Source organism: Diadema antillarum, unplaced genomic scaffold (genome assembly GCF_040938485.1).
Source record: "Diadema antillarum isolate AM-2024a unplaced genomic scaffold, OU_Dant_1.0 scf00000128, whole genome shotgun sequence".
In the NCBI taxonomy this organism is placed as follows: Eukaryota; Metazoa; Echinodermata; class Echinoidea; order Diadematoida; family Diadematidae; genus Diadema; species Diadema antillarum.
In genome coordinates this window covers 6,971,702-6,984,226 of record NW_027271017.1, presented here as the reverse complement: position 1 = coordinate 6,984,226, position 12,525 = coordinate 6,971,702, and the positions used below count along the sequence as shown (strand labels likewise).

General features: G+C 37.3%; 1 protein-coding gene across 1 annotated transcript in view; it reads right to left on the bottom strand.

The window, feature by feature from the left end:
* Positions 1-803: 803 nt before the first annotated feature.
* The window catches only part of LOC139720525 (uncharacterized), a 31,706-nt gene continuing 19,984 nt past the window's right edge, over positions 804-12,525 (bottom strand). The window contains exons 13-15 of the mRNA XM_071631878.1: positions 11,365-11,434; positions 3,793-3,989; positions 804-857 (exon numbers count right to left, since the gene is read on the bottom strand). Coding sequence (XP_071487979.1) covers positions 804-857; positions 3,793-3,989; positions 11,365-11,434 — 321 coding nt within the window. The remainder of the gene's footprint in view (positions 858-3,792; positions 3,990-11,364; positions 11,435-12,525) is intronic.

Sequence of the window (12,525 nt, the reverse complement as noted above, 5' to 3'; positions counted from 1 at the left end):
AAAAAAATAGCCAAAATTCAGCGAGCTGTGGGCTTTCATCGAGAGGGAAATAACCCACAACACTGGATTCATCGCATCTACACTTATGTAATATATAAGGTGAGTATAGAAGATCCACTCAACAGATTTCTAGCTTTGTATCAACACGATATGGGACGGACGGACGGATAACCAGAAAGCGAAAGTGCTTCCGGCACCCTTCCAGCATTTGAGGCGATGCGGAAGCATTCTATTCCTTTGTCATGTTTGTTGCAAGCGACTTTAAAGGTCCAGTTTACCTTTGGGAGCAGTGATTTAAAAAAAAACACACATAGAAATTCAAGATATCACATTTGATGCATACATTTGTATGTGCGGTCTGTTGTATCACACAACATCCTACCATATATATCTATATATATATATATACATATATATATATATATATATATATATATGTATATTTGCAATAAATCCTAAAATATAAGGAGATATCAGCATTTTTCTTAAAAAACCATAACTGTAGACGGTTTAGTCTGGAAAAAATTTTATTATACTCCTTTACTTTCTTTTACTACTGTTCACATTTTGTGTATCTAACAATACTTAACATTAATACGGATTCAAATTTTTACAGTGGTTGTTTCTATCCCTACCTCACATTTTAGAACTATTTTAAAGCATTAATGCTGGGTTTTTGTTTTATCTGCAATGGTAAACTATGCCTTTAATGGTGAACTGGAGAATGCGTCACAATGTACTAAATTGACATACTGTTGCGCTCGTCCGGGAGCAGGGTAAGTCATTATACGATCCGTTGGGTGTCAAGTGACCGCAGTCTTCATTGCCGCTGTTGCTCGGCTCTCCGTTACCCCAAGCTGGACAAAAGAAAAAAAAAAACCGATTCAACATGAAAAGATTTCATCATGCAGTAATAAATGAAATACAAGAATATAATATAAGCCGCTGTAGGGTAGATAATAGATGGGTGAACTTAGTACTCAATAAACAAGGAGAAAATGACTAGGAAATCAGAGTAGAGTCTCGCCGAAAAAATTATCCCCCCCCCCCAAAAAAAAAGAATATATATATATATATATATATATATATATATATATTCACCATATCAAAGGAAATTGTCGGCACTATATTGCAGTGTCAAAAACATTTCATTTCCAACAAAAGTACAAATTACAATTTGATTTTCATACATATGCATACACGAAATCAATGCAGCTCATTTCTATACTAAAGAATAGTAAAGAATAGTTTAAGAGAATGCAATCATGATAGGCAAATTGTAACTGAATTTTATTAAGGAAAAGTTGTCAGAAATGGAGGGAACTGCTGAAAAGCCTGGCTTGTAGAATGCAGTCCACTCATGAGCAGTAACTAATGGGCAAATGAAACGATGAAACGATATGCGGGAGATATAGAATAAAATTATATGCACACAACCGCACACAAAGACAGACACTGTAACCAGGGGACCGTTTCATGAAACTTTTTGTCAGTGATTTACACTGACAACTGTTAAAAGCTACTGAAATCCTTGCGTCTGATTGGCTGATAGCAAATTTGTCGGGGAAAATCTCCGACGAACTCGTTGATGAAACGCCCCCAGGTCTCTAGGATAGAGGATACGCAGTTTTCTAGTAATAGGGAGCTTTAGATTTTCGCGACGGGGACGTTCAGATGGGGGGGGGGGGGGGGGGGGGGACCTGGTTTGAGCATGCGCAAAATAGCTTATCAGACGTACGCCTGAGTTTTTCACTACGCGTCCTGGGCTATTTTTACGTCCGCTCAGTTCACGACATAGAGAGCTACTTGATGCACCGATCATACTAATTATGGGGCGCCATTTATTTTTTATACGTTGCGTCTCAGCGTAATCTAAAGCTACTTTTCAGCACGATGCAGGGAAGAGGAGAACGTCCAGCTCAAGCGTCGTCTCAAACGTCCGCGCAGCAAATCTAAAGGCTCCCTAATATAAAGCGGATATGCATTGAAAGAAGAAACATTCTTTCTGTTGATAATGCGCATTACTCACATTTTAGTCACTATTCTTAAAAGAATTGTCAACTATGTTAAGAATGGTGTCGACAAAAAGACGAATGTATCAAGGGGTAGAATCGAAATTCTCTCCAACCTGCAGCATCCAGCAAATAATATTCAGATAAAGATTTGGACCCATTTCCGGCAAAAAAAAAAAATAAATAAATAAATGAAGATTTTTCTTTGTTTGCTTGTTTAATGTTATCATCACATCAATCATTTAAAAGATAAAACGCCTTAAAGAATAACCATTCGATAATCAGCAAACGATGAATGATGATAAATTGAAACACTTTGTTAATGACGGGATAGCTTGTATTTAAGACACATCATTTTGTGAATAACGGACAAATTGAGAATGAAAATTTTAAGACAATATACATAATGTAATTTATATCATCAAGATATTTTCAATAGGAGTTAGAATAAAACATGATATTTCTGATTAAACTGATTAATGTTTTGATATTCCAGGATGCTAGGATCCCTTTCTCTGGTTAGCCAAAATCATTTCTCTCTTTTTTTTTTCTTTTCTTCTTTTTTTTTATAGAAGGGGCTTTATCATGTAGATCTATATATTCCTTTATTTGCCATTGGCTGGGGTAGTCACAATGTGACGTCCCCACCTTTTCAATGTCATTGAGAAGGCGCAAAGTTGGTAAATCATTCCAAGAAAGCTCACATCTTATGCCACGATACGACACTTTTCTAAAATATCGCAATAATTTCAAGAAAATCAGAATTCGATTCAAGTCAGTTCAATTCAATTTCATTCAATTCAATTCGATTTAATTTCATTCAATTCAATTCAATTCAATTCAATTCTGTCTTTATCATCATTATCAGCGTCATCATAAAAATTATAGAATAAAGTTTACATTAATATACAAAAAGTATCCCTTGTATCTTGGTTTAACATGCCTTTAATTATGTGTTTCCTTTCTGAGTAAAATGACAACTTATCATTTCAGGTGGTTTGTTTCGTTAAAGTGATTTTATTTTACTTATAAAAATGTTCTTTGCCCATGGACACGTAATTTTAGGAAGGAGTTTGGTAAACGCTTTAAAAAAAGGGCCCCTTTTGTGCATAAACAGGGTCCTTATAAGTTAACGCACCCACCAAAACTTTCCAACATACAAGACATACAAAAAAAAAGTGTTTGTGTGTGTGTGTGTGTGTGTGTGTGTGTGTGTGTGTGTGTATGTGTGTGTGTGTGTATTTCTGTCATAGCGATTGAAATTACGCTATACTACGTGCGTTTTGTACTTTTATTTTTGGTCAGTGGAAGTGCTTTCGTCTACCTATATGTACACATAAATGAATGAAGAAAGGAATAAATAAAAAGTGTACGCATAAAATAATTCATTTACATAAAAACATAAACAAATATGATGTTGCAACTTTTTGAGCAGCGATATTTTTCATGTAGTATTTGTAGCTCCAACTTTATTACGATGTCAGCCCCCTTCAAAAAAAACCCACCCACACACACATACACACACACACACAAACGCGCGCACACACACAGACACAGACACAGACACAGACACACACACACACACACACACACACACACACACACACACACACACACACACACACACACACACACACACACACACCCATACACCACTCTAACAAAAGACAGGATGATCTAGTTTACCTCGGAACTCGGTTGTGGTACCGTTCCGGTCAATCTCGCATATCCAAGTGCCCTCTACGGCAATGTCATTACAGTTTAGCCAAAATTTCGTTACAGACGAAAAGAGCGTCCGGAAGTCCTCCAACTCCTCGTCGCTCTCAAAGGCAACCAAAGATGGATAGCGTTCTCCACCCCCTACCGCGACCTTAGCCAGCGAGGAACACCACGTCCTGGCCCGTGTCCAATCCGTGTGTTGGTTGAGGTTCTTGTAGCATTTGTTTGTCCCAGCGAGCCATCCATCGGGACACACAGCTGCAAACACAGAACAGGACCGAATATTGTGTACGGCTCTTACTTCAGTTTTAATGAAAAAGTTTAATTGAAACAAAGAAAGGGAAATCTGACCAGAAACAAGTGATAAGTAGTAAAAACCGATTGAAACTCATTTTTTTTGCTCAAAGTTTTCACTATATATATTATATATAAACACTAAACAAATATATATATATATATATATATATATATATATATATACTCTGCTCTGATTTGATTTGATTTCTGCATTCCTATTACAAGACAAGAATACCACATTCAATCGAACAAAGATATTGAGTTATAATTTGGGAGTTGCTTTAAACAAACGAATACACTTTGTTTTACTCGGATCTTTCATGCTCCAAACCCTAGCATTGCAGTTTTTTTCAAATGTTTCGCTAGAAGTCAGAGCAACAAAAACAAAAACAAAAACAACAACAACAAAATAGGTCAAGATAGGTCAACGATATCATTGATTTCTCCACCACAGAAAGTCAACATATTTTTATATTGTGTAGGAAACCCATGTACTGAGGAAAGATGTTTCTCCTAACCATATTATTCCAGGAATGTCGTATAGACATTGTTATTGCACCGAGAGATTGAAAATGTTAGGGGCACCACCCTTTGAAATTGAAAAAAAAAATGCATATATCCAAAACCTTTACTGCCTTTGTAGTTTTATGTTTAGGTTTTAGGTGTAGAAGAACAAAACAATAATAACTCATCGAAATTTGGACATGTACTAGTCATTTACTTGACTTGGTTGGTTTCTTATCATATCTAATAACGCTCTTGCAAATATTATGTATCCCATGCCCTTTACCTGGTTGAATGAATAATGAAAATAATGATAATAGTTATGATAACAATAATAATAATGAATGGGAAAAAGTTTAAGGAATATACTTACAGCTCTCTGTGACGGTTATTGATGGGGTTGATAGAGTAGTTGCTGAGGTCTCAGAATGTGTGATGGAAGTTGTAGATGATCCTGTTGTCGATGGTTGTTTTGTTGATTGCTGACCTAACGCCACTGATGACTCAGTCGTTTCATAGGTCGTTGTGCTCTTGGACGAGTCGCTTGTCAATAACCCGGATGGTAATGAACTCACCGGTAGCTCTGTAGTCCCACGTGCGATTGTAGGAGTAGGAGTAGGGCCTGCCGCGAAGTTATTTGTTGTGGGTTGCTGTGGCGTCACCTGCGAAGTCAACGCATTTAAGCTTGTACTTTGTTGCTGTACGAGCTGTACCGCCGTTGAATGAGGCGATTTACTGTTAGTGGACACCCGTCCGTCTGTTGTTTGACGTACACCGGTTACTGTTACAACGGTGGTGTCTTGATCCTCGGCGCCAGCACCAGTACCAGTTGTTGGATGAGTTTGAGCCAAAGTTCCTGGGCCCATTGAAGGAAGTGCTGTTGAAAGTTCTGTCGCTGTGGATGGGACTATATTTGCCTCTAATGAAGTTCTTCCAATCGATGAATAAGTGGCCGATGTCCGTACATTCGTTGCAGTGTAGTGAAATGATTTTGAAAGAGCATTCGTTGAATTGGCTAATAGGTCGTCGACTGCAATAATGATAGTAATGCATGAAAAGTATGAGAAAGACAAATTAGCAGAAGTAAAACATCTAAGAAGAAAGGCAAAAGAGCATCGCGGGTGTAATTACTTCTGCTCACATTTCCTATCTCTTTTTCGCCAGTGTTATTACATTGTACTAAGTTGACATTGCTACTAGTAATATTGTACCCTTGACCCTTGACCCTTAGCATATAAATTCTCTAAGTCTCCCCTTTGACACTCTTTACTCCTACACCTTATGAAACATGGAATCGTTTGTTGTTGTTTTTTCTGCTGAGAAATCTTATCCTTTCTATACCCTTTTTGTGTAATGTTCTCAAAAGCTTACAGAATGCCTTTCAGTGTACTAACTCTTATATTCTGTTACCATTACTTCTTGCCTGCAACCCTCTACAATTTTCATGGGCTTTCCCAGTTTTGCTTTGCGAATTCAACAGTAATTGTTAGGACCGCCGATTCATGAAACCATTACCATCAAGCTTCACAACTGCCTTGCCTTTGTCTATGAGGGAATTAAAAACTGCCGTTGGCCACTGATTACCAAGTAACGGCATGCACGCGCACACAATTTGATGTCGTCGTGCCACTACTGGCGTTGACGCCATTAGAGCAGGAGCTTGACTTGGAGTCACGTATTCAGGTTGAAATCGTATTTCGCGACCGTCTAGAAGTCTGACGCTCCGGCAGTGAGACGCACCGATGTGCTTTCCACATAGTTTGTCGGCACTTGAAGATACCGGAAGTGCTGACGACGAGAAATAAGAAGAGTTAGAATTGAAATGAGAGTGAATATGAATTATGCTGAATGTAAAAAAAAAAAAAAAACTATGACGGTGGCGTTGTGAAATATACCATTTAGATTGCGAATGTGTTGATAGCTTTCTATGATTTCTATTGTCCATTGTGGAGGCCTACTTTCTTGTATCAGAACGTAACAGATTTACAGACATCTCCTATATGTTTGAACATAACAGATTTACAGACCGGTAGGCAAAGAAAACTTCTTAATCATCTTTTGAGCGACTGCGTTCAGGGTGCCTTCGATTGTTGGAGAGATGCTCTGAGAATTCATTTATCAAACAAAACATGAAAACATTCAGAACGATTCAAACAGGAATGTATCAATGCATCAAAGAGAATATATTGAAATCTACGGAAAGTGTTGTTATAATTGACATCGGCATTATTAAAATAGGGGCAACTCGTAAACTTTAGATTATGATTTTATGTTGCAGTTTTCATAAAGTGCCACTATACAGTATTTCATTGTTGTGTTTGTCACATAAGACGAATCTTTTTCACAATCACAGTTAATCTCCAAACAGACCTACACAGGGAGAGATGGAGGGAGAGACCTTTGTCCTTTGTTCATTTAGGTTATGACGTCACTTCTCTAGCCACACTGATTTAAACATTTAAAAGAAACAAATAAACAAAAATTACTGTAAAATCAAAGTGAAACCTTAGGCAAATCAGAACACTTGGGTGTGCACTCACCAAATAACTGCGACGAAGCTCCAAGAATAGCCAGCAACAGAACGAACTTTTCGAGGAGAAATCAAATAATTTCAAAAGACCACCTATTAGATATATGTTCGTCTTTGTATTGCTTAAATTATTTATTCATTCTTTTTCAACTTCTTCTCAATAATGTCAATGTATACAGCAGAATGCAGGCGAATATACAATTTGCGAACGCAACCTCATCCGACAATCAATATTTTAAACATCTAATCTCACATCAATGTAAAACGTTACAGGTATAAATCATGGAAAGGCTGAAAAGCCTCAGAACTTAAACGTGAGGAAGCCCGAAGTAGAAACACCAGATTGAATACAAATTAAAACAATATGATAGAAAATACGTCCAATTCTATTCTACACTCAGTCTTACTCGTCCGATTCCTCCCCAGCCCCCTTCAGTTATGACAATGATTAACTGCATAATCGCATAACGCATTATATAATCACGTGATAAGAAATAATTTAGATATACATTGTAATTTGATGGATTTGCAGTGCATTGAGTTTTCAATTACACCATAACTAGTAGTACGCCCCTTTCCCTTATAAAGTATGCATAGTGACGCATAAGTTACAACAACGGGGGATATAATAAATGGCATGAAATATTCATCCCCACGGATCACTACCGGATTTCTTTCCAACATTGATTTAAATGGCAGTGTCAATGGTGAATTTAGTCTCGCTTCCAGACCATCTGCTGGTACTATTTTGCTTCCCAGAATGCCAACGCCTTCAAACTACGAAAGATGAAGTAGGTTAATACGAGCTGCATGGTCCTGGGTACTGGGAGACGAGACTATGCTAAACTGTGCGATTGCAAAATGATCGAAGGTCCTTGTACTTTTATATGAAAGGATTTACTTGCCAATTACGAGTAAACGTAATGGGCGTCACCCATCAAACAGCAGTGATAAACATTTCTATAAGAGACTAACTCTTTGGTATTTCTCTACTTCTCTCCTCCCCCCCCCCCCCTCTCTCTCTCTCTCTCTCTCTCTCGCTCTCTCCTGGTATGTTCGTGTGGTTCTGGATTGGTCAATGCTTCAACCTACCGTGATTATCAGATCCTCTTTATCACAATGATCAAAGAAATGTTAAAATGCAGTGACAAAAAGATCAATTCTTTAAGGTTTTCTTTACAGTTTAGAGGCTTGCTTGGAATTATCATAAAACCACATTCATGCAACTTTCTCTTAGGTGGTGTTTTCGTTTCACAACATGAGTATGGAAAGGAAATATTGGGAAAGACATCAAACAAACAAACAAACAAACAAACAAACCTAAAACTGAAAGATATGTGAACAGACGAATAGTGCACCTGACCTCCAGAGAATGAAGTCAATCACTGTCTATCAAACCCTAGAAACACTGTGTCTCGCTATTGTCCGCGGGTTATTAAAAACTGATATCATTAGACATTTTGTACGTGGGTGCATTGACATGATAAATTCACTTAAAATTTAAAGTTGTCTGGCTGTCTGGTGTGCCAGCAATTCGTCGATAATCTTCTGTGGCATTCACTTTCGAGAAAAAAAAACCCATCTCGGTCGATTCATCAATTTCCGGTTTATCGGAATATTCAATCAAGTGATTACACTGCAACCCTCGGGATAATGGTCGTGGTTGGTCAACATGATCTTTTAGATAATTGAATTTTCGTGATTGAAAATGCGCTTAGAGCACCATTTCAGTATAATCAAAAAAAGCGAATTGAAAAGAACATAACAAAGCAAATAAAGCAAAATGAAGAATAAGAATGAAGCGACGAGATACTTCATTTAAATTAGGTTTCTGTGTATAGCACATATTGATTTGTCTGTTTTTATTTAATGCCATATTTGTTGACCTTTTTAACAAAGTGAATTTGTTAATTTCACCTTCGGTTGCTCTGCTTCAGAGCGTTGGTGAGTTTGACTGTGAATTGAATTACCTATTCATAAGAATTCCTGTTTCCAGTATATTTTAGTACCGAGCTTTCCTGATTAAGAAGCCCTAACGGGCTGTTGTGATATCAGCCACCTCATACGAATTTAAATATCAACAACAATTAGAAATGAAATTCAATTCTTGACTCTGGATCTGATATTCCGCGGTACAAATGGTCATAGGACCTGAAGATGGAATGTTGGAATTGGCGAACAATATGTCCCTTGATTACCAAGAATAACATAATACACGTACCAGCGTCGCTATATGCTTTGTAGCTAATCTATTGCCACGTATATGCCATGCAATATTGCAACCGCTGCTGTCACAGCAGGGCCGAAATCAGCCAGCTCATCTTCTTTCCCCATGCAATTAATTTTGTATGGTTCCTTTTTGGGTATTCAGCTTTCTTTGTTGTTTCTAGGTGTCACCGACAATCAATTTCTTCAAACCGACTTTATAAAACGACATGTTGCAACTGATTGTCAAATTGCCCTACATCGACGTGAATAAGCACTGAATTGATCAATGTAGGGCGATTACATGTATATGTCAATCAGTTGCAATGAAAACATCTCGACAGAAGAATTTCATGAATTTGAATAATTACGCAGTACCCGCTGCATGCTATAAGGATTAGAATCAACACTTGCTGTTGCGAGAAATCGGTGGTCTAGTCATTGCTAGTGGAGATGACGCCTGTCCGGAGATCAGGAGGTCGTACGTTAGAATCCTGCTCGAGTATGTACGCCCATGATTTTTGATCATGGTTTCTACTAAAACACTGATCAATTCAATGCTTACGTCGACGGAAGAATTTCATGAATTTGAAAACTACATGTGTTAAAGTTTTGTTTAGTTTGATAGTTTAATTATGTAAGTTGCGTATCATATCTGATGTCTAATATTGAAGTGCTTCTCTCAATCATTCCTAATGATACTTGTATCATTGATCATGTTCACGGACGAAAACATAACATTTTCCACTGTAATAATGACGTCATACTCTTTTGTTTAAAGGGATGGTTCAGTATTGGTGGAGATGAGAATTGCTCTTTTATTATTTTTTTTGTGAGATACCAAGAAAGCACATATGAAATAGTACAGAGCATACCATTTAAAGTGGAATTCAAAATCGGGTTTAGAACGACTGAAACATCCAAAAACAAAGTAAAACAAAGCGATCGTAATAAAAGGTGGGTCCCACACTTTATTAGAATCGCTCTGTTTTGGATATCTCAGCCATTTCAAAAACCTATTTTCATCAAATAAACGTTTAATTCTTCATGGAATTACATGCTCTTTCTTATTTCATAAGAGGTTTCTCATTGATCTCATCAAAAAATGTAAGAAACCTGAAATTAGGTTTCAACCAAAACTTAACGATCCCTTTAAATAATATGATTTTTTTAAGTTTATTGTGTTGGTCAGTGTGAGACCATGCAGCTCCAGCTGTGAGTTGTAGTTCCATGTTGAGACTTGTAAAGCCATGAAATCTTCCCATATCTGTTTGCATAATACTTTGTTGCTATCACGATGGTCACGATCTCATTGAAAAAATAAAAAATAAACAAAAAATGTACGTGTGTGTGTGTGTGTGTTTGAAAATTCTGAACATTTCAATTCAGTCCGGTTTTGATGAAAGGGCTACCATTCTTTTTTACCTAATTTACAAGGGTAAGAGATATGCATGGTGTGGAAGCACACGTTCATGTTCATGAAACCATTTATTGTTAAAAGCCTAGGCTTCTTACCGATGGATAGACAAAATCTACCTCTCATGACTCTATTGTCATCTCGTATTTGGAATGTGACAGTGAAAATGTTGTGGAGTAAAAAAAATGATATTTGTTTATATTTCAATTATGATATCTCACGGCATTGATTTTCATTTTGAAATATTGACAATTCTTAACTACAAAACCTCAATACACAAAAGATACATTCTTTAAGATACACTAGGTATCTGTAATTGCCAGCAAGATAATATCAATTTCAACAAACGTGCAGGACATTGTGCTGCTTTATACATGATATAAGCTCTTTCAAACTGCACGCTTTAGCAATTTAATCTTAAATGTCGCAAAGCGGCGGTTTTTCTAATAATTTGACGCGCAAGACACTTGTGCTGCTTCATACAATTCACAAGCTCTACTGTCCAACCAGGGAGGTGGCGAACAGCTCTTCCACCTCCCTGGTCCAACTTCACGCTGAGTTCAATGTAATGAACTCGTATTCATATTACATCAATCTGCTCTCCGATATACTAAGAGCTAAATTAGATACAACACAACCACCACGACTGCAATCAAAGGTTATTAACAAAACTAACTTACCATGCTTGAGTCCATCACAGTTACCAAGCTGGACGTTGTCAAACACATGTTCTTCTATCTCCAGAAAACACTGGAGAACATCAGCAGTTTTAAGTTGAATAAAATATGTTACAATTAGCAGCGAGATTATGTCCCTGTCTGGTTCTGCCCCTTGTTTCACCGAGTTTTATTAAATCGCGATCGATAGTTCGGAGAAAAATGCGTGACATGAGAGGGGTTTTCGTCATTGGCATAATGAGTTGTCATTATGCCACGCTCTCTTTTCTTCTCTCCCTCACTACCCCTCCCCCCCCCCCCTCTCCCCCTCTTTGCGTAATTTTCTCTCACTCTTCTCTTCATCAATCAATCTCTTTCCCTCTCCTTCCCAACCTGTCATCTTCGTTTCACATTTCGGTTTATTAACCCCTTTTAAAATGCTTTTACCACTGCAAACAAGGCAAGTGCTTAATTCTGACATGTCGTAACGAAGACGCAAACTACTAGTACATACATCTAGACCAAGGAGTTGTCTGATAACTTCTTGCATAGACATACCACCAATGACCGTAAACGTCCATGGACCTACACGTATAGTTGTCGGGGTGGCATAGTAGTATGCTTTGCAGAGAATCGTGCATGATTTGGTGTGCTTGCCAGTTAATTCTTTGCTCTCTCTTGATTCAGTTTAATCATTTTGATTTGAAATACACGTATTCATATATAAGTCAAGCAAAACTGGTCAAATTTTGCATTCTTTTTTCTAGGGGTCAAAACGGTGTTGATATGGTGCCATTATTAATCACTGCTATTAGAAAAAAAAACTTAGTGGCTGAAAAATCACTATCACAGATACTACTTGTATTTTGAATCTCGATAGCAACATTGCATAATTTCATTAATGAATTAGATACAACGCATATACACGTGCGTCTTTCATACATATACATATAAGATCATAAGGGAAACATGTGTAAATATAGCAATTCATTAGACGTGACTGGTGTGTACAAATGGGGAGGAATATCTTCCCGCCTTTTATTTCTTTTTGGAGCTTTGGGGTTTTCTTAATATCATTACCACCTTCTGCTACATATTTATGGCCAATAAATAGGTCCACAATGCAATACAAGTCGTCAATCTCGTATACAATAGGCCCTATTGATGCATATTGCTTGTAACACC